The sequence below is a fragment of the Oncorhynchus clarkii genome, chromosome 5 (genome assembly GCF_045791955.1).
Source record: "Oncorhynchus clarkii lewisi isolate Uvic-CL-2024 chromosome 5, UVic_Ocla_1.0, whole genome shotgun sequence".
Classification (NCBI taxonomy): domain Eukaryota; kingdom Metazoa; phylum Chordata; class Actinopteri; order Salmoniformes; family Salmonidae; genus Oncorhynchus; species Oncorhynchus clarkii.
Genome location: NC_092151.1, coordinates 67271148 through 67290632, shown reverse-complemented (window position 1 = coordinate 67290632; position 19485 = coordinate 67271148). Strand labels below are relative to the sequence as shown.

Below are 19485 nucleotides of genomic sequence, written 5' to 3'. Positions count from 1 at the left end.
GCGTGGGGGAGAGATTGGGGGGGAGGCAGTGTGGTTACTCACAGTAGGGGGGAGTTTGATTTGATCTGCTCCTGGTCACGCAACAGAACTCTCAGAGAGAAAGAGATGGGGGCTGGTGGAGAGGTGAGTCAGATTATTGACCCCCCCCCCCCCCCCCCCCCCCCCCTCTGTCTCCTTCCACATCTCCCAGTCCAGACCCTGGTAAGCAGGCGTCAGACGGAGAGATCCTGGGGGACACAAGCAAGGACATTAAGTCCCTGAGCAGGGAAGGAAGCAGACGGTTTAAATAGCTCCCTGCTAATTTCTCTTACTTCAACTGGACAGAGACAGGGTTCACCAGGGTCAATAATAACTGTTCCACAATCAGGTGATAGTTTTGCTTCATGCATTTACTCCCCCTGTGGATGTTCCTGCAAGATTTGCCTCCACAATATTATGTCCTTGGTAATATAACCTTACCTTAGTTTAATTATATTTGCGCTATATCCATCTATATGTTTAAATTGATAACTGGGAAGGGGTGGAAGGTGAAACCTGCTGTAATTGTATAATATTGACCTTTCATTGAATCTGAAATTAACTACAAAATGGTGGGTGGATTTGAAATACTCCCCCCTTTCTTCACTCACATGATAATCATCAGCAAATATGAAAAGTCAATTCAGGGGGAAATATTGCAAATGGGTTTGGGTAGATTGTGCATGAATATTTAATTTAGTCATAAAAGTGAGGTTTAGTAAAAAATGAATGGTTTTACAGACGGCTGTGGTCTCTCCCTAGATTGTTGCTGTGGAGGGAGCGCTCTCCTCTCCTGTCTGCTGGCCTGCTCTGTTAATTAAAGCTGTGCTGCTCATCACTTGCACCAGATTACACCTACATTGGACAGGGGGAGAATCGGACAGATCAAATGAATGACTTTTGGAAATAAAGTTTCAGGTGTCCGTTTTTATTTGCTGATGCTTATGGTGAATCCTGTTCAACAAAACAGAGTGAAATAAGCCAATCACTCAGTCAAGCCAGTCTATAATTGTTTAGCCAGTAGTTTTATGTAGACTGAGTGTACAGAACATTAGGACACCTTTCTAATATTGAGTTGCACCCCCTTTTGCCCTCAGAACAGAATCAATACGTCGGGGCATGGACTCTACAAGGTGTCAAGCGTTCCACAGGGATGCTGGTCCATGTTGATTCCAATGCTTCCCACAGTTGTGTCAAGTTGACTGGATGTCCTTTGGGTAATGTACCATTCTTGATACAAAGGCACTTAAATATTTTGTCTTGCCCATTCACCCTCTGAATGGCACACATATACAATCCAAGATGGAGTAGCAGTCGGACGTGTGTTTGTCTTTGTCTTATCCCGTGTAAATAGTTGTTTTTTGGTATATATTTTAATCTCACTTTCTATCTATGAACTAAATCTACTTTCCTGCAACCCGCCTCACCCAATGTGGTACGGATCTGCTGTTTTTATTCCTTATAACCGGAATCTCCATCAGGAACTAACTAGCTACTAGTCTTTGTTAGCCACTGCTAGCGGTCTTCACCTTTAGCTCAGACACCAGCCAGCTTTAGCCCGGACAATACCTGCCAGTCTTCACAGCACACGATAGCAACCCAGAGCATATCGGACTGCTTCTCTCTACCACATCACCGGATTCCTCCCGCTCTGGATCATTACACCGGATCATCGAAGCTAGCTAGCTGCAAACGAGTGGCTACTGTTAGCTAATGCCTCTGTCCCGAAGCAAACAGCAGTTAGCCTTGAGCTAGCCTCGAGCTAGGCCTATATACCAGCTAATTCTAGGGCTACAATACCTCTTTTGCCAATTGGTCTGGACCCTTTATTGTCGACACGGAGCCCCGCCGATCCATCACGACTGGTCTGCTGACGTAATTGCCCGATGTGATCTCAACAGGTTATTCCGTTACGATGTTCCTGAAGAACCATCTGCTAGCCCCAGCCCCGTAGCTTTCTGAATGCTGTGTTCCACGCTCGCCTGGTGTAGTAGTGACTACCGAACGGCCCCCTGACTCACCTATTGCTGTTCATTGGACCCTATGATCACTTGGCTACACAGCTGTTTCAATAACACGGTACCTCATTTTGTTTATCTGTCGGCCCCAGCCTCGAACTCAGGCCTTTTATGTACCTAACTGACCCGCTCTACCCATTCATCACCATTTACCCGTTTTTGTCTTAGCTCTCCTGATCAACACCTGTGATTGCTTTATGCCTCTCTCTAATGTCAATATGCCTTGTCCACTGTTGTCTCGGCTAGTTCTTATTGTTTTATTTCACTGTAGAGCCCTCAGTCCCGCTCAACAGGCCTTAGATAGCTCTTTTGTCCCACCCCACACACATGCAGAGACCTCACCTGGCTTAACTGGTGCCTCCAGAGATTAAACCTCTCTCAACGTCACTAGGTTTACCTCCACTGTACTCACATCCTACCATACCCTTGTCTGTACATTATGCCCTGAATATATTCTACCATGCACAGAAATCGGCTCCTTTTATTCGCTGTTCCCAACACACTAGACGACCAGTTCTTATAGCCTATAGCTGTACCCTTATACTATTCCTCCTCTGTTCCTCTGGTGATGTAGAGGTTAACTCAGGCCCTGTAGCCCTCAGGTCCACTCCTATTCCCCAGGCTGTCACGCCCTGGCCATAGAGAGGTTTTTATTCTCTATTTTGGTTAGGCCAGGGTGTGACTAGGGTGGGCATTCAAGTTTCTTTATTTCTATGTTGGTGTGGTTCCCAATCAGAGGCAGCTGCCTATCGTTGTCTCTGATTGGGGATCATATATAAGTTGTCCTTTTTCGTTTGGGTTTTGTGGTTGGTTGTTTTCTGTTTAGTGTCTGCACCTGACAGGACTGTTTTGTTATTTTGTTCGAGTGTTTTGAGTATTACATTTATCATGAACACTTACCACGCTGTATTTTGGTCCACACCTTCATACGACGATCGTTACACAAGCGCTATCATTTGTTGACTTCTGTAACCGTAAACGCCTTGGTTTTATGTATGTTAACATCAGAAGCCTCCTCTCTAAGTATGTTTTATTCATTGCTTTAGCACACTCTGCCAACTCTGATGTCCTAGCCGTGTCTGAATCCTGGCTTAGTAAGTCCACCAAAAATTCTGAAATTTCCATCCCCAACTTTTCTGCCAAGATAGAACTGCCAAAGGGGGCGGAGTTGCACTCTACTGCAGAGATAATCTGCAGAGTTCTGTCATGCTATCCAGGTCTGTGCACAAACAGTTCGAGCTTCTACTTTTAAAAATCCACCTTTCCAGAAACAAGTCTCTTACTGTTGCCGCTTCATATATACCCCCCTCAGCCCCCAGTTGTGCCCTGTGAATTGATTGCCCCCCATTTATCTTCAGAGTTCGTACTGTTAGGTGACCTAAACTGGGATATGCTTAACACCCACACTGCCGTCCTACAATCTAAACTAGATGCCTTCAATCTCACACAAATTATCAAGGAACCTACCAGGTACAACCCTAAATCCATAAACATGGGCACCCTCATAGATATCATCCTGACCAACTTGCCCTCTAAATACACCTCTGCTGTGATCTCAGCGATCACTGCCTCATTGCCTGCGTCCGTAATGGGTCCGCGGTCAAACGACCACCCCTCATCACTGTTAAACGCTCTCTAAAACACTAATCTACCTGGCCGGGTATCCTGGAAGGATATTGACCTCTTCCCGTCAGCAGAGGATGCCTGGTTATTCTTTAAAAGTGCTTTCCTCACAATCCTAAATAAGCATGCCCCATTCAGAAAATGTAGAACGAAGAACAGATATAGCCCTTGGTTCACTCCAGACTTGACTGCCCTTGACCAGCACAAAAATCCTGTGGCGTATGGCATACTGCATTAGCATCGAATAGCCCCCGCGATATGCAACTTTTTCGGGGAAGTTAGGAACCAATATACACAGTCAGTTAGGAAAGCAAAGGCTAGCTTTTTCAAACAGACATTTGCATCCTGTAGCACAAACTCCAAAAACGTTTTGGGACACTGTAAAGTCCATGGAGAATAAGAGCACCTCCTCCCAGCTGCCCACTACACTAGGAAACACTGTCACCACCGATAAATCTACGATAATCGATCCTTTCAATAAGCATTTTTCTACAGCTGGCCATGCTTTCCACCTGGCTTCTCCTACTCCGGCCAACAGCTCTGCACCCCCGCACAGCAACTTCCCTTCCCTATATCAATGATGTTGCTCTTGCTGCTGGTGATTCTTGGATCCACCTCTACGCAGACGACACCATCCTGTATACTTCTGGCCCTTCTTTGGAAACTGTGTTAACAAACCTCCAGATGAGCTTCAATGCCATACAACACTCCTTCCGTTGCCACCAACTGCTCTTAAATGCAAGTAAAACTAAATGCATGCTCTTCAACCGATCGCTGCCCACACCTGCCCGCCCGTCCAGCATCACTACTCTGGACGGTTCTGATGTAGAATATGTGGACAACTGCAAATACCTAGGTGTCTGGTTAGACTGTAAACTCTCCTTCCAGACTCACATTAAGGATGTCCAATCCAAATTTAAGTCTAGAATCGGCTTCCTATTTCGCAACAAAGCTTCCTTCACTTATGCTGCTAAACATACCCTCGTAAAACTGACTATCCTACCGATCCTTGACTTCGGCGATGTCATTTACAAAATAGCCTCCAACACTACTCAGCAAATTGGATGTAGTCTATCACAGTGCCATCCGTTTTGTCACCAAAGCCCCATATACTACCCATGACCTGTATGCTCTCGTTGGCTGGCCCTCGCTTCATATTCGTCGCCAAACCCACTGGCTCCAGGTCATTTATAAGTCTTTGCTAGGTAAAGCCCCGCCTTATCTCAGCTCACTGGTCACCATAGAAACACCCACCCGTAGCACTTGCACCAGCAGGTATATTTCACTGGTCATCCCCAAAGCTAACTCCTCTTTTGGCTGACTTTCTTTCCAGTTCTCTGCTGCCAACGACTCGAACGAATTGCAAAAATCACTGAAGCCTTTTATCTCCCTCACTAACTTTAAGCCTCAATTGTCAGAGCAGCTTACTGATCATTGCACCTGTACACAGCCTGTGCCATCTGTAAATGGCCCACCCAAATACCTCATCCTCATATTGTTATTTATTTTTTGCACCCCAGTATCTCTACTTGCACATCATCATCTGCACATCTATCACTCCAGTGTTAATGCTAAATTGTAATTATTTCACCTCTATTTATTGCCTTACCTCCATAATCTTACTACATTTACACACACTGTATATATATTTTTTCTATTGTGGGCACAAGGCAAGACCCAGATGCAGACACGGGAGGCAGATGATTTGAGTCTTTGGTATTTACTGATAATCCAAAAGGGGTAGGCAAGAGAATGATCGTGGACAGGCAAAAGGTCAGGAGGTACAGTGTCCAGGAGGTACAGTGTGGCAGGCAGGCACGAGGTCAGGGCAGGTAGAATGGTCAGGCAGGCGTGTCCAGAGTCCAGAAAAGAGGCAAAACTGGGAGGACTAGCAAAAGAGCCTAGAAAAGGCTTGAGGTCAGGGCAAGGAAAACCACACTGGTTGACTTAGAACATACAAGACGAACTGGCACAGACAGACAGAAAACACCAGGTTTAAATACCCAGGAGATAACTGGGAAGATGGGTGACACCTGGAGGTGGGTGGAGACAATCACAAAGACAGGTGAAACAAATCAGGGCGTGACAGTTATTGACTGTACGTTTGTTTATCCCATGTGTAACTGTGTTGTTTTTGTCCCACTGCTTTGCTTTATCTTGGCCAGGTCGCAGTTGTAAATGAGAACTTGTTCTCAACTGGCCTACCTGGTTAAGGTGAAATTATTTGTTTTTTTCCAAATGTCTCAATTGTCTCAAGGCTTAAAAATCCTTCTTTAACCTGTCTTTGTTTTATTTATTTATTTAACCTTTACTTAACTAGGCAAGTCAGTTAAGAAAAATTGTTATTTACAATGACGGCCTACCCCGGCCAAACCCTAACCCGGACGACGCTGGGCCAATTCTGCGCCTCCCAATCACAGACGGTTGTGATACAGCCTGGAATCAAACCAGGGTCTGTAGTGACGTCTCTAGCACTGAGATGTAGTGCCTTAGACCGCTGCGCCCCTCGGGAGCAGCAAGTGGATTGAAAGGTTACAACAATAAGGGATCATAACTTTCACTAGAATAATAGTGAAGACATTAAAACTATGAAATAACACATATGGAATCATGTAGTAACCAAAAAATATATTTTATATTTGAGATTCTTCAAAGTAGCCACCTTTTGTCTTGATGACAGCTTTGCATACTCTTGGCATTCTCTCAACCAGCTTCATGAGGTAGTCACCTGGAATGCATTTCAATTCAAATAAAATATAGGTCACATACACATATTTAGCAGATGTTATTGCGGGTGTAGCGAAATGCTTGTGCTCCTAGCTCCAACAGTGTAGTAATATCTAACAATTCACAACAATACACACAAATCTAAAGTAAAAGGATGGAGTTAAGAAATATATAAATATTAGGACATGCAATGTCAGAGTGGCATTGACTAAAATACAGTAGAATAGAATACAGTATATACACATGAAATGAGTAAAGCAGTATGTAAACATTATTGAAGTGACTAGTGTTCTATTATTAAAGTGACCAGTGATTCCATGTCTATGTATAGCCTCTAAGGGGTTGAGTAACCGGGTGGTAGCCGGCTAGTGATGGCTATTTAACAGTCTGATGGCCTTGAGATAGAAACTGTTTTTCAGTCTCAGTCCCAGCTTTGATGCACACTTTGGCCTTCCTGTGACCTCGGTTGCTGTAGGTGTCCTGGAGGGCAGGCAGTGTGCCCAGGGTGATGCGTTGGGCAGACCACACCACCCTCTGGAGAGCCCAGCTGTTGTGGGCAGTGAAGTTCCCGTACCAGGCAGCCCGAGAGGATGCTCTCAATTATGCGTCTGTAACAGTTTGTGATGGTCTTAGGGGCCAAGATGAATTTCTTCAGCCTCCTGAAGTTGAAGAGATGTTGTTGCCCCTTCTTCACAACACTGTCTGTGTGGGTGGAGCATTTCAGATTGTCGGTGATGTGTACGCCGAGGAACTCACCTTCTCCACTGCGGTCCCGTCGATGTGGATAGTGGCGTTCTCTCAAGGACATAGTTGCACAGGGCAGGGTTCAGACCCAGGACCCGAGCTTATTAATGATGAGCTTGGAGGATACTATGGTGTTGAAGGCGGAGCTATAGTCAATGAACAGCATTCTTACATAGGTATTCCTCTTGTCCAGATGGGATAGGGCAGTGTGCAGTGCGGTGGTGATTGCATCGTCTGTGGATCTATTGGGGCGGTATGCAAATTGAAGTGGGTCTAGGGTGTCAAGTAAGGTAGAGGTGATATGATCCTTAACTAGCCTCTCAAAGCACTTCATGATGACAGAAGTGAGTACTACGGGGCGATAGTCTTTGCTTTCTACAGGTACAGGACATCTTGAAGCAAGTGGGGACAGCAGACTGGGATAGGAAGAGATTGAATATGTTCGTAAACACTCCAGCCAGCTGGTCTGTGCATGCTCTGAGGATGCGGCTAGGGATACCGTCTGGGCCGGCAGCCTTGCGAAGGTTAACACGTTTAAATGTCTTACTCATGTCGGCCACGAGAACGAGAGCCCACTGTCCTTGGGAGCGGGCTGCTTCGGTGGCAGTGTGTTATTCTCAAAGCGGGCAAAGAAGGTGTTTAACTTGTCCGGGAGCAAGACGACATGGCTGGTCTTCCCTTTGTAATCCATGATAGCCTGCCACATACGTCTTGTGTCTGAGCCCTTGAATTGTTACTCCACTTTTAGTACTGACAGGTGTGCCTTGTTAAAATGTAATTTGTGGAATTTCTTTCCTTCTTAATGCGTTTGAGCCAGTCAGTTGTTTTTTGACAAGGTAAGGGTGGTATACAGAAGATAGCCCTATTTGGTAAAATACCAAGTCCATATTATGGCAAGAACAGCTCAAATAAGCAAAGAGAAATGAAAGTCCATCAATACTTTAACTTCTTTCGGATCAGTGCACCTCGACAACATCCGATGAAATTGCAGAGCGCCAAATTCAAATTAAATTACTATAAATATTTAACTTTTATAAAATCACAAGTGCAATACATCAACATAAAGCTTAACTTGTTGTTAATCCAGCCACCATTTCAAAAAGGCTTTACGGTGAAAGCAAACCATGAGATTAAATTTATTTGGCGCGTTTGGTTAAAAAAAAACACAGGTTCCAACTCACCCAACTTGACTACAAAGTATCTAATAAGTTACCTGTAAACTTGGTCCAAAAATTTGAATCAACTTTCCTAATCCAACCTTAGATATCCTAAAACGTAAATAATCGATAAAATTTAAGACGGAATATACTTTGTTCAATAGCGGATAAAAACAACGTGGAGCGAGCTCCAGTTCACGTGCGCCACACAGAAGAGTCCATTTGGCTTGACACTCACACTGAACAGCCTTACTTCGTCATTTCTCAAAAGGAAAACATCATCCAATTTCTGAAGATCTAGTGGAAGCCATAGGAACTGCAACCAGGTTCCTCATAAATATAGTTTCCCATAGAAAACCAATGACCTCCAATTTGATACAGTGAATTATAAGTGAAATAATCTGTCTGTAAACAATTAGGTTTACAGACAGAAAAATTACTTGTGTCTTGCACAAAGTAGATGTCCTAACCGACTTGCAAAAACTATAGTTTGTTAACAAGAAATTTGTGGAGTGGTTGAAAAACAAGTTTTAATGACTCCAACCTAAGTGAATGTAAACTTCCGACTTCAACTGTATATATATATATATATATATATATATGCACACACTACCGTTCAAAAGTTGGGGTCACTTAGAAATGTCCTTGTTTTTGAAAGAAAAGCACATTTTTTGTCCATTAAAATAACATCAAATTGTTGTAAATGACTATTGTAGCTGGAAATGGCAGATTTTTTATGGAATATCTACGTAGGTGTAGAGTCACATTATCAGTAACCATCACTCCTGTGTTCCAATGGCACGTTGTGTTAGCTAATCCAAGTTTATGATTTTAAAAGGCTAATTGATCATTAGAAAACCCTTTTGCAATTATGTTAGCATAGCTGAAAACTGTTGTGCCTATTAAACAAGCAATAAAACTGGCCTTCTTTAGACTAGTTGAGTATCTGGAGCATCAGCATTTTGTGGGTTCGATTACAGGCTCAAAATGGCCAGAAACAAAGAAATGTCTTCTGAAACTCGTCAGTCTATTCTTGTTCTAATAAATGAAGGCTATTCCATGCGAGAAATGCCAAGAAACTGAAGATCTCGTGCAAGGCTGTGTACTACTCCCTTCTCAGAACAGCACAAACTGGCTTTAACCAGAATAGAAAGAGGAGTGGGAGGCCCCGGTGCACAACTGAGCAAGAGGACAAGTACATTAGAGTGTCTAGTTTGAGAAACAGATGCCTCACAAGTCTCAACTGGCAGCTTCATTAAATAGTTCCCACAAAACACCAGTCCCAACGTCAACAGTGAAGAGGCGACTACGGGATGCTGGCCTTCTAGGCAGAGTTCCTCTGTCCAGTGTCTGTGTTCTTCTGCCCATCTTAATCTTATATTTTTATTGGCCAGTCTGAGATATGGCTTTTTCTTTGCAACTCTACCTAGAAGGCCAGCATCCCGGAGTCGCCTCTACACTGTTGACATCACAGGAGTGATGGTTGCTGAAAGTGGGCCTCTGTGCGCCTATTTCATTAAAAATCTGCTGTTTCCAGCTACAATAGTAATTTACAACATTAACAATGTCTACACTGTATTTCTGATCAATTTGGTGTTATTTTAATGGACAAAAAATGTGCTTTTCTTTCAAAACAAGGACATTTCTAAGTGACCCCAAACTTTTGAACGGTAGTGTGTGTATATATATATACAGTGGGGAGAACAAGTATTTGATACACTGCCGATTTTGCAGGTTTTCCTACTTACAAAACATGTAGAGGTCTGTCATTTTTATCATAGGTACACTTCAACTGTGAGAGACGGAATCTAAAACAAAAATTCAGAAAATCACATTGTATGATTTTTAAGTAATTAATTAGCATTTTATTGCATGACATAAGTATTTGATACATCAGAAAAGCAGAACTTAATATTTGGTACAGAAACCTTTGTTTGCATTTACAGAGATCATACGTTTCCTGTAGTTCTTGACCAGGTTTGCACACACTGCAGCAGGGATTTTGGCCCACTCCCCCATACAGACCGTCTCCAGATCCTTCAGGTTTCGGGGCTGTCGCTGCGCAATACGGACTTTCAGCTTCCTCCAAAGATTTTCAATTGTGTCCAGGTCTGAAAACTGGCTAGGCCACTCCAGGACCTTGAAATGCTTCTTACGGAGCCACTCCTTAGTTGCCCTGGCTGTGTGTTTCGGGTCGTTGTCATGCTGGAAGACCCAGCCACGACCCATCTTCAATGCTCTTACTGAGGGAAGGAGGTTGTTGGCCAAGATCTTGCGATACATGGCTCCATCCATCCTCCCCTCAATACTGTGCAGTCGTCCTGTCCCATTTGCAGAAAAGCATCCCCAAAGAATGATGTTTCCACCTCCATGCTTCACGGTTGGGATGGTGTTGTTGGGGTTGTACTCATCCTTCTTCTTCCTCTAAACACGGCGAGTGGAGTTTAGACCAAAAAGCTCTATTTTTGTCTCATCAGACCACGTGACTTTCTCCCATTCCTCCTCTGGATCATCCAGATGGTCATTGGCAAACTTCAGAAGGGCCTGGACATGCGCTGGCTTGAGCAGGGGGACCTTGCGTGCGCTGAAGGATTTTAATCCATGGCGGCGTAGTGTGTTACTAATGGTTTTCTTTGAGACTGTGGTCCCAGCTCTCTTCAGGTCATTGACCAGGTCCTGCCGTGTAGTTCTGGGCTGATCCCTCACCTTCCTCATGATCATTGATGCCCCACGAGGTGAGACCTTGCATGGAGCCCCAGACCGAGGGTGATTGACCGTCATCTTGAACTTCTTCCATTTTCTAATAATTGCGCCAACAGTTGTTGCCTTCACACCAAGCTGCTTGCCTATTGTCCTGTAGCCCATCCCAGTCCTGTGCAGGTCTACAATTTTATCCCTGATGTCCTTACACCCTCTCTGGTCTTGGCCAATGTGAAGAGGTTGGAGTCTGTTTGATTGAGTGTGTGGACAGGTGTCTTTTATACAGGTAACGAGTTCAAACAGATGCAGTTAATACAGGTAATGAGTGGAGAACAGGAGGGCTTCTTAAAGAAAAACGAACAGGTCTGTGAGAGCCGGAATTCTTACTGGTTGGTAGGTGATCAAATACTTATGTCATGCAATAAAATGCAAATTAATTACTTAAAAATCATACAATGTGATTTTCTGGATTTTTGTTTTAGATTCTGTCTCTCACGGTTGAAGTGTACCTATGATAAAAATTACAGACCTCTACATGCTTTGTAAGTAGGAAAACCTGCAAAATCGGCAGTGTATCAATTACTTGTTCTCCCCACTGTATATATACAGGTAACTGCCAGTAATGGAAGCACTAAGTAAATGAGGGATACAAAGTATACACAGGTGTGCCTCCTGAGTTAATTAAGCAATTAACATCCCATCATGCTTAGGGTCATGTATAAAATGCTGTGCGGGTCATTATTTTGGCTACGATGGCTATGCCCCTATACGATGACAATGTCCCCATCCACACGGCACCTGAGACAGTGTTTTCCACCACCATCAACTAACACCAAATGATGGAATTTCTCGTGGAAGAATGACGCATCCCTTCAGTAGAGTTCCAGACACTTGTAGAATCTATGCCAAGATGGATTGAAGCTGTTCTGGTTCGTGATGGTCCAATTCCCGATTAAGACACTTTATTTTGGTGCTTCCTTTATTTTGGCAGTTACCTGTATGTTTTATTGTCACATACACTGAATAGGTGCAGTGAAATGTGTTGTTTTACAGGGTCAGCAATAGTAGTATGTTGCCCCTGGACCAAATTAGGGTCAAGTACCTTGCACAAGGGCAGATGGACAGATTTTTCACCTTGTCGGCTCAGGTGGTCGAACCAGCAACCTTTCGGTTACTGGCCCCACACTCTAACTGCAAAGCAAGAGCCAGAGGTTACAGAAGTTGCAAGGAAGTAAGATCTGCTAGTAGCCTAGCAGTTGAGAGTTTTGGGCCAGTAACTCTGGTTCGAATCCCCGAGCCGACTAGGTGAAAAATCTGTCGATGTGCCCTTGAACAAGGAACTTAAGTCACTATAGATAATAATGTTTGTTAAATTACTAAAACATAAATCAAAACCCAACCTCTAAGTCCTTTAAACATGATCTTGTGTTTGTTTGCTATGGTGTGACACTGGTACCTTTAGTAGGAACATTGGGAGTTTAGGTGTTACCATGACAGCTGGGTAGGTGTATTGGCAACCTACAGTCTGTTCCCAGCCTCACAGCCATTTAACCTGTTCCACCCACTAATCTTAGACTCTGGCTGGGCCACTGGAAATGATCAGCACTGTCAACTTGATGTACACATGCACACACACACTCTGACACAGTATCATTCTATATCAGGCCTTGGTTAAGCCCTGTGACAGTGTTGGAGCACTGGACACCAACTCCGCGTGGTGGCCGTGCTGGCAGAGAGTGTATTGGGTGGTGTGATTCCACAGCTCTTGGCTGCGTTTGATAAAGATTAATACAATCCTATTTTCTGCCCAGGATTGCCTTTCCTAATGTGATTCTTCTCTCTCTCTCTCTCTCTCTCTCTCTCTCTCTCTCTCTCTCTCTCTCTCTCTCTCTCTCTCTCTCTCTCTCTTCCTGGGAAACACTAAGCACCTTATCCATGTAAGGAGTGACAATGAGAGAGTGATGCGAGCTGTGTTAGTGTGCTATAATACTCTAATTCACTGTAGATTAATTATCTCAGGATAAGCAGCGTCAGGGTACAGGATTGGGCCAGGCTGAAACACTGTTTGGCAAATCTCTTCAGTTCCTCTCCAGGCTGGCCAGTGGCACACAGTAACCCTGTGATATGTACGGGCTCGTTACAGTGACGTACAGTATATGGCAGATCAATATTATTTTACTGAGAGCTGTTGTGAATGGGTTTTCACACCTGTATGAATATGGTTTCTACTCTCTTTATTTCACTGAACTGAGTATTAACACTAACACTAGAATGAATTGTCATGTGACATGTTGATGGATTTTTGTGAATTAGTTACAAGGGAAATGTCTTCATGTACACAATATTCTCTGAATGCGGTATCTGTACTGAATATGCCATGTTGAATGTTTTCAGGGGACTGATTTTAATAACATGGACATACTCCAGTGATTTTGATCACGCAGCCAGCCTTACTTTCCCAAAGAGAGTGTGTCTTGACAAGAGGGAATCATTGTTTTTCTTCCTCCCCACTTTCACTTGCAGAGTAACAGACTGCCAGTAGAGGGCGATACAACGTTCTAAGTAGGAGTTCTGCATGAACATCAGCCTGTTGGTTATTCAAACAAAATCAGTGCGAGGTCATTTCTGAATTAGGATAGAATCATTTCAAAATGACTTTAGTACAGAAATCAATCAATGGACCAAAAAGATCATGTTGGAATTTTGATTGAATCATTTGTCCACTGCGGTATATGTTTTCCTCTTAAATGACATAACATACTTTTTTTAATCCTCAAAGTTGCTTTGAGTTCATGATATGTCTCATGTAATGTAAGCTAAGATAGCATTCTCTGTGTTACAATATCTATATGTAGCAACAGTGAGGTCTAGATCCATCTTTCTGTTTTGATATTGATTCGTGCAGTGGCTCCATATCAAATAAGTGGTGAGTCAACAGCCTACACAGGTGTCTTACTGGGGCTGGTTGCTCTCATGCTGTCACAGTGACCTCTGCTGCCTCGACTACCACTTCCTCCCTCTCTCTATACTCCACAACACTCACTGTGCATTCATCTGAAATTTGTTTAGTGCATCTGAGAGGTTCTGACTCTTGTCCATAGGGTGAGAGTGGACCTGAAGCACTGTTGGCTTTGGAGGGATACATATGTGTGTTTTTGCATTAAGATGCTTGAATCTTAAAGGAGTTGGCTTCATCCTCTGATTACATTTGCATTGATCACAGTCTGTGGCCCAGCAGGTGAACCTATCGTCAGCATCCAATCAAGGCAATGACAAAAATATGTAGCATCGCGTGAATACACAAACATAAACACACACACACACACACTCACACCTCCCTAGCCTGTGGTGCATGATCTGGTTCCTGAGGGACACACAGTGTAAGAGAGGGAGAAGGTGTTGATTAATGCAGCACTCAGGAGCCTGCAGCCTTGGCAGAGGGTTGAAGAGAGGGGTGAGCTAGCACCTCTTCTGGCCCCCCTCTCCAAACTAGAGACATGAAGTGTAAAATTGGGCACACTCTCATAAACACTCCATCACACAGGCCGAGCGGACAGGCAAGGCACATTCCCCTGGCTGCAATAGAGACAACATAGAGAACGAATGTTGGAAATGGATCAGACAAACTATTGCCTTGTGCAAAAATAATAAACTGATGCTGACCAATTTTATGACTGAGATAAACAGTAAATGGCTGTTTGTGTCCAGTCACAAACAGATGTTACTTGCTATATGCCCATAATATAATGTAGCATACATGTTATATATACTCTAATTTGATATTTTATTTGTTTTGGAGAGATTTCGACTTGACCAACCCATTTCCGCCCTAAGACCTTCTGACCTTGCTTCTCTTCTCTTTTCCTTACAGCAACAGCGACGTCTTGACCTCCTAACCATCACCAGCCCTGGTGAGTGCCCAGTGTTTCCTAACTCTACTGATGCTGATGGGGTGTGTGTGAGAGCGAGAGTGAGTGAGTGTTGACATTAGATTGAAAAAAACAGTGGACAGAAAACAACTTCTGTTTGCAGAGCTGATAGTGACTACTAGCACAGAGTACACGTTAAAAGATGAAGGTTCCCTGGATAATGGGGCACTACAGGATCAGTTACCAGACACCCTGGGGTCATTGCTTTGTTCATTTTAGCACCCTGATAGCGTACACTCACATCCACTTTAAACTTTCAAAACGTCTGCACGATGATCTAGCAATGTGAATGAAGACATCAGAATAGCTATTATGTTTATTTTCATTTAATTGGATTTAATGGGAATAACTCTTGTCTATTATTTTCATATTATATGGTATCAATGAAAGAGCATGTGTCTGCTGCTCAGCGGAGCTGCGATGTATTGTGATCTGGAGCGCCCCAGTTGGACTGGTGCTGCTCTTTGCTGGGGAAGGCGAACCCAATGTCTTGTAAAAGCAGCTGGGTGAAAGGCGCAAATTGCAGAGATGGCGAGGGGAAACAGATGGGTACGCCAGAAATGATACAGTGTCTATTATGTCTAAATTATCTGGATGGTCTAATATGCTTTGATTAAAATAATGCTTATGTGAGGGAGGCACGTGGAGCCTGCTAATTTCACAGATTTATTTGGCATCTGTTCCCCATGCCCAGGAAAGACCATCTCTGACCTTGACAACTCTGAAAAGGGCAATCAGACATGCAGAGCATTATATGTCATATCAGGGTCTTTGTTTCTTTTTTAAGTGGCAACTTTTCTGCTCAATGCATTGGCCAGTCTGGTTAGTTTCCTGGTTTTTGATTTTATTTTGGCTGCGTATACAGGCAGGACTGCTGTACTGTACTCCTTGCAGACATATTGTATGGACCTGCACTGTGCTTATTACAATTCACAGTGGGAGAACAATAAGGAGTCAAATATAAAAAAAAAAAAAAGCATTGCTCACTTCCCCCCACCTGTGACTCTTCACTGGGCCCTTGCAGTCTGTGGTAAGGTTATTATGCCAGTTGTATGGAAAACCGCCTGTGCTTTTAGATGAATGAGGCTGATACGGAGGCAACAACAAGAGGACACTCTCTCACTTTCTGCCTCAAGATTAAAGGAGACTTGATCTCTTCTTCTCTCCCTATCTTTTCTCTCCTATCTTTTCAATCCTTTCCTTTCTATCTTCTCTCCAAGACATCTCTCCGCTCTCCTCTTTCTCTTACAGTACATGCAGTCGGGCAGCGGGGCTGCAGACGGTGCTGGAGGTGTGAGGACACTAATAAGATCAAGTGGGGCCATGGCTGGGGGTGTGGGTGTCTGAGGGAAGGTCAGAGGAGGAGAGACCCTCAGTGGTTCACAGGGCCCATGCAGCTCAGTGGGTGATGGTGTATGTGAGAGGGGAGGGCTGCAGGATGCTCCATGGATCAGCATCAGCCATTCTGGCCCCAGCCTCCGTCCAGGGGCCCTCATTAGCCCCTCTGTCTGAAGTGCGCTTCCCCCACAACCTCGGTATTCCGTCTTTAATTGGACACTTGAGCGGAGCGATGTGCATCTGGGTCTATTGAAGTCTGACATTTCAGACTGCTGACCTTTCCAGACCTGCCACAACTAAATAATGATTAGCCCTGGCCATTGTTTTCACCACTATGGTACACTAACACACACACCGCGGTGTGCCCAGGAAGAGAGGAAAGGTGCTAAACTAAACACCTGCAGTATCTACACTCTCTGACCAAAATACACATACTGTACCCAGAAACCTTTATTCACACAAATGCTGGGAGAATACGCTTTGGGTGGTCACAATTTTTTGAGAACATATTGTCAATCTATTGATCTCAATGACCTTTTCATATATCTGGACTCCCTACAATAGTGTTTTGAACTAAATTAACTTAGCTTGGCTGTGTTAAGTCCCTTTTCCCCTTCATATGCTCTGTGCGTTACAGGGGGGAAAAGGTCAATCACATTCATGAGATTTGGATAGATGTGTGAGGCCTCGGAGCAGAGAGATAATAGGCAACCTTCAGATGTCCTCTAATGGTATGGTTGTTTCTCTTCAGTCTCAGTCTTCAATCTCTCTAGGGCTGTGGGACTCCACTCTCTCAGGGCCCTGATATTACTATACACATGTTGGCAGTTAAGCAACAAAAACGATTAACACAACCATGGGGCAAAACAGATGAGGTTGGCTTAGATTGTTGACAACATGTAGGCTACAGTATGTTTTGTCTCCAATGTTTATTGAAAACAGAAATACATTTGCACAATGAGAACTTGTATCCTCTCAAATATATATTTACAGTTGTTGGTTAGCTGGCTAGAGAATAATTATTAGCATTGACATGAAATCAGTCAAAACACCTCAAAATAAGACATGGTGTCAAAGACAAGCTGAACTGAGCCATTTATGATTCCCCACATAGCAGTTTGTCATTCTTGCTTGCAATCTGGCCATCCAGAATCACAACATCTATAGAGCCCCCCCAACGCTTGCTCTTTCCATCTATATTTCCTTCTCTCTCGATCACTCAATACCTTTCAGTTCCTCTTCATTTTTCTCAATCTCACAATTACCACACATGCCTCAGAACAAGGGCCTCATAAACAAATTAGCCCGATGATAGGTGGGCTGTTTGTGGGGAGAAATCTTGACAAGTTCCCTCACACCTCTTATGCATGATGTGACAGTCAGTATGTTTTGCACAATGTTGTATTGTCCTTCAGTTTTCATTTACAGATAAGCAACAGTGTGTCACTTTTTATCTCTGTTTAACACATGCCCCTCCAAGTTAGAGAACTGGAGTCTGGAGTAGACTAGATGTAGGCCTATACAGAAAGCCATTCATTCCTTGTGAAAAGCTGAAACTGAAAGAGCCCATTTGTGCATTTATGTTTCCTAGTGGCATCACATTGTCTCATGACAGATTTCTGAGAGGCTGCATAGCTTTCAGTCCGAGTCTGCTGGTGTGATATCCACTGGTGAGAGGCCTAGTTGCTGGCTACTGGCTAGGCTCCCCAGGACAGGCCTCTGCTCTGTGTGTGGATGGGACTCTAGGGTTTCAGCCAGCAGGGCAGCGGGACAGCTGCACAGGCCTGCTCTCAATACCTGGGCTCTGGAGCTGGAGCGGAGAGATGTGTCTTTAATGGAATGCAGGGACTTAGCGCCTTGCTGAGATAGGGGCATTATCTATAAAACACTATCAGGGCTTTGTATAAATGAGCAGCTGTGAAAACAACACTTTCTATTATTGCCCTAATTATATCCTTTCTCTGTGAATTTGCATATTTTATCTCCCTGAAATTCATTATAGGGGACTTTGCTATCGTTTTAATGAAGGAAAGAATTACAACGCAACAAAGAGACGGCTGAGCAGTGGAGGGGGCTCTCTCTTCTCAGGGTGCTTTATATTGACTATTTTCCAGTAGATTTTTTCGAAACCCTCTCAGAAACGTGGCTAAATAAGCAAGAGCATGCTAATGAATTGAGAATGAGTGTGATAATTCAGCAGGCAAAGACGAGTGAGGTCCACAGTAGGGAAAGATATTTAGAAAATATGCATCATTAAACCATTATTTAAAATCATGTATCTTTCCTACACTCAATATTTCTGACTACTAATGCCGAGAGTAAATATTCCCTGTCTTGCAAATACCACAATTTCACACTCTTCACATAATCAGCCACGGTTTTCATGTTTGGCATTTGAACAACAAAGCTAGAACTCAAAGGACACTAAATGACAATTCACAACATTGCTTTCCGGGTAACTCCCCCTGTCTTATTTGAAGAAAGAAGATGTTGGAAAACGTAAACAACATTTTAACAGCATCTTTGCTCCAACAGGGAAGACAGCTGTGATTATTTCTTTGTCACCAGAGCCACCACTGTTGCTGAGCACTGCTGTGTAGCAAATCCTTATAGAAAAAAAATAGATTGGATTTTTGTTCCTGGGTGCCTTTTGTATCTCCAGTAAGGGAGTGTATAATAGAGGTTGATTCCGCGGTGTCTGTCCTGTGTGGATTGAGTTGGTGGGGGCTGGTGTGGTTGTGTGGAGTTGTGCAGCAACCATAGCACCCATTGAACAGCAGCAGTCTCTGCTCTGCGACCAGCTCAGGCTCTCTTTCACAGCTGCTGGGCTAATATGGTTGATATGGTTACCTGTCGACTAGGCAGGCTTGTTTGCAGGGTCACTTCATTAGCCTTTTCTCAGTCTCTTACTTAGCAGTGGCGTCGTGTGTTGGCTCAATAAGGAGCAGCTAGCTGTCAGGCTGTATCTGCTGCGCCGTGTAGCACCTGGTTATCAGATCATGTCTCCATGTTCCCTTTCCCCTCTGACATTTACATGTTCTAACAGCCCAAGATGAGCTGTTTTCACTGTGTCATATTAACTTGCCTCCATTATCTGGATGTGAAAGGAGATGCTTGTCACCATCAAAAGGGAATCTTGCTCCGTTTGCTCATTTTGAAGGGGCCCTTCTTTACTGAGAATGATCTGTTGTGAAATGTAATGTCTCTTTGCGGTGGGTGTGTTTCATTATG

The 19485-nt window shown here is 43.8% G+C and overlaps 1 protein-coding gene across 1 annotated transcript in view; it reads left to right on the top strand.

The window, feature by feature from the left end:
* LOC139410181 (AGBL carboxypeptidase 4) overlaps window positions 1–19485 on the top strand; it is a 409027-nt gene that overhangs the window by 247970 nt on the left and 141572 nt on the right. Inside the window, exon 6 of the mRNA XM_071155635.1 lies at window positions 14859–14898. Coding sequence (XP_071011736.1) covers window positions 14859–14898 — 40 coding nt within the window. The remainder of the gene's footprint in view (window positions 1–14858; window positions 14899–19485) is intronic.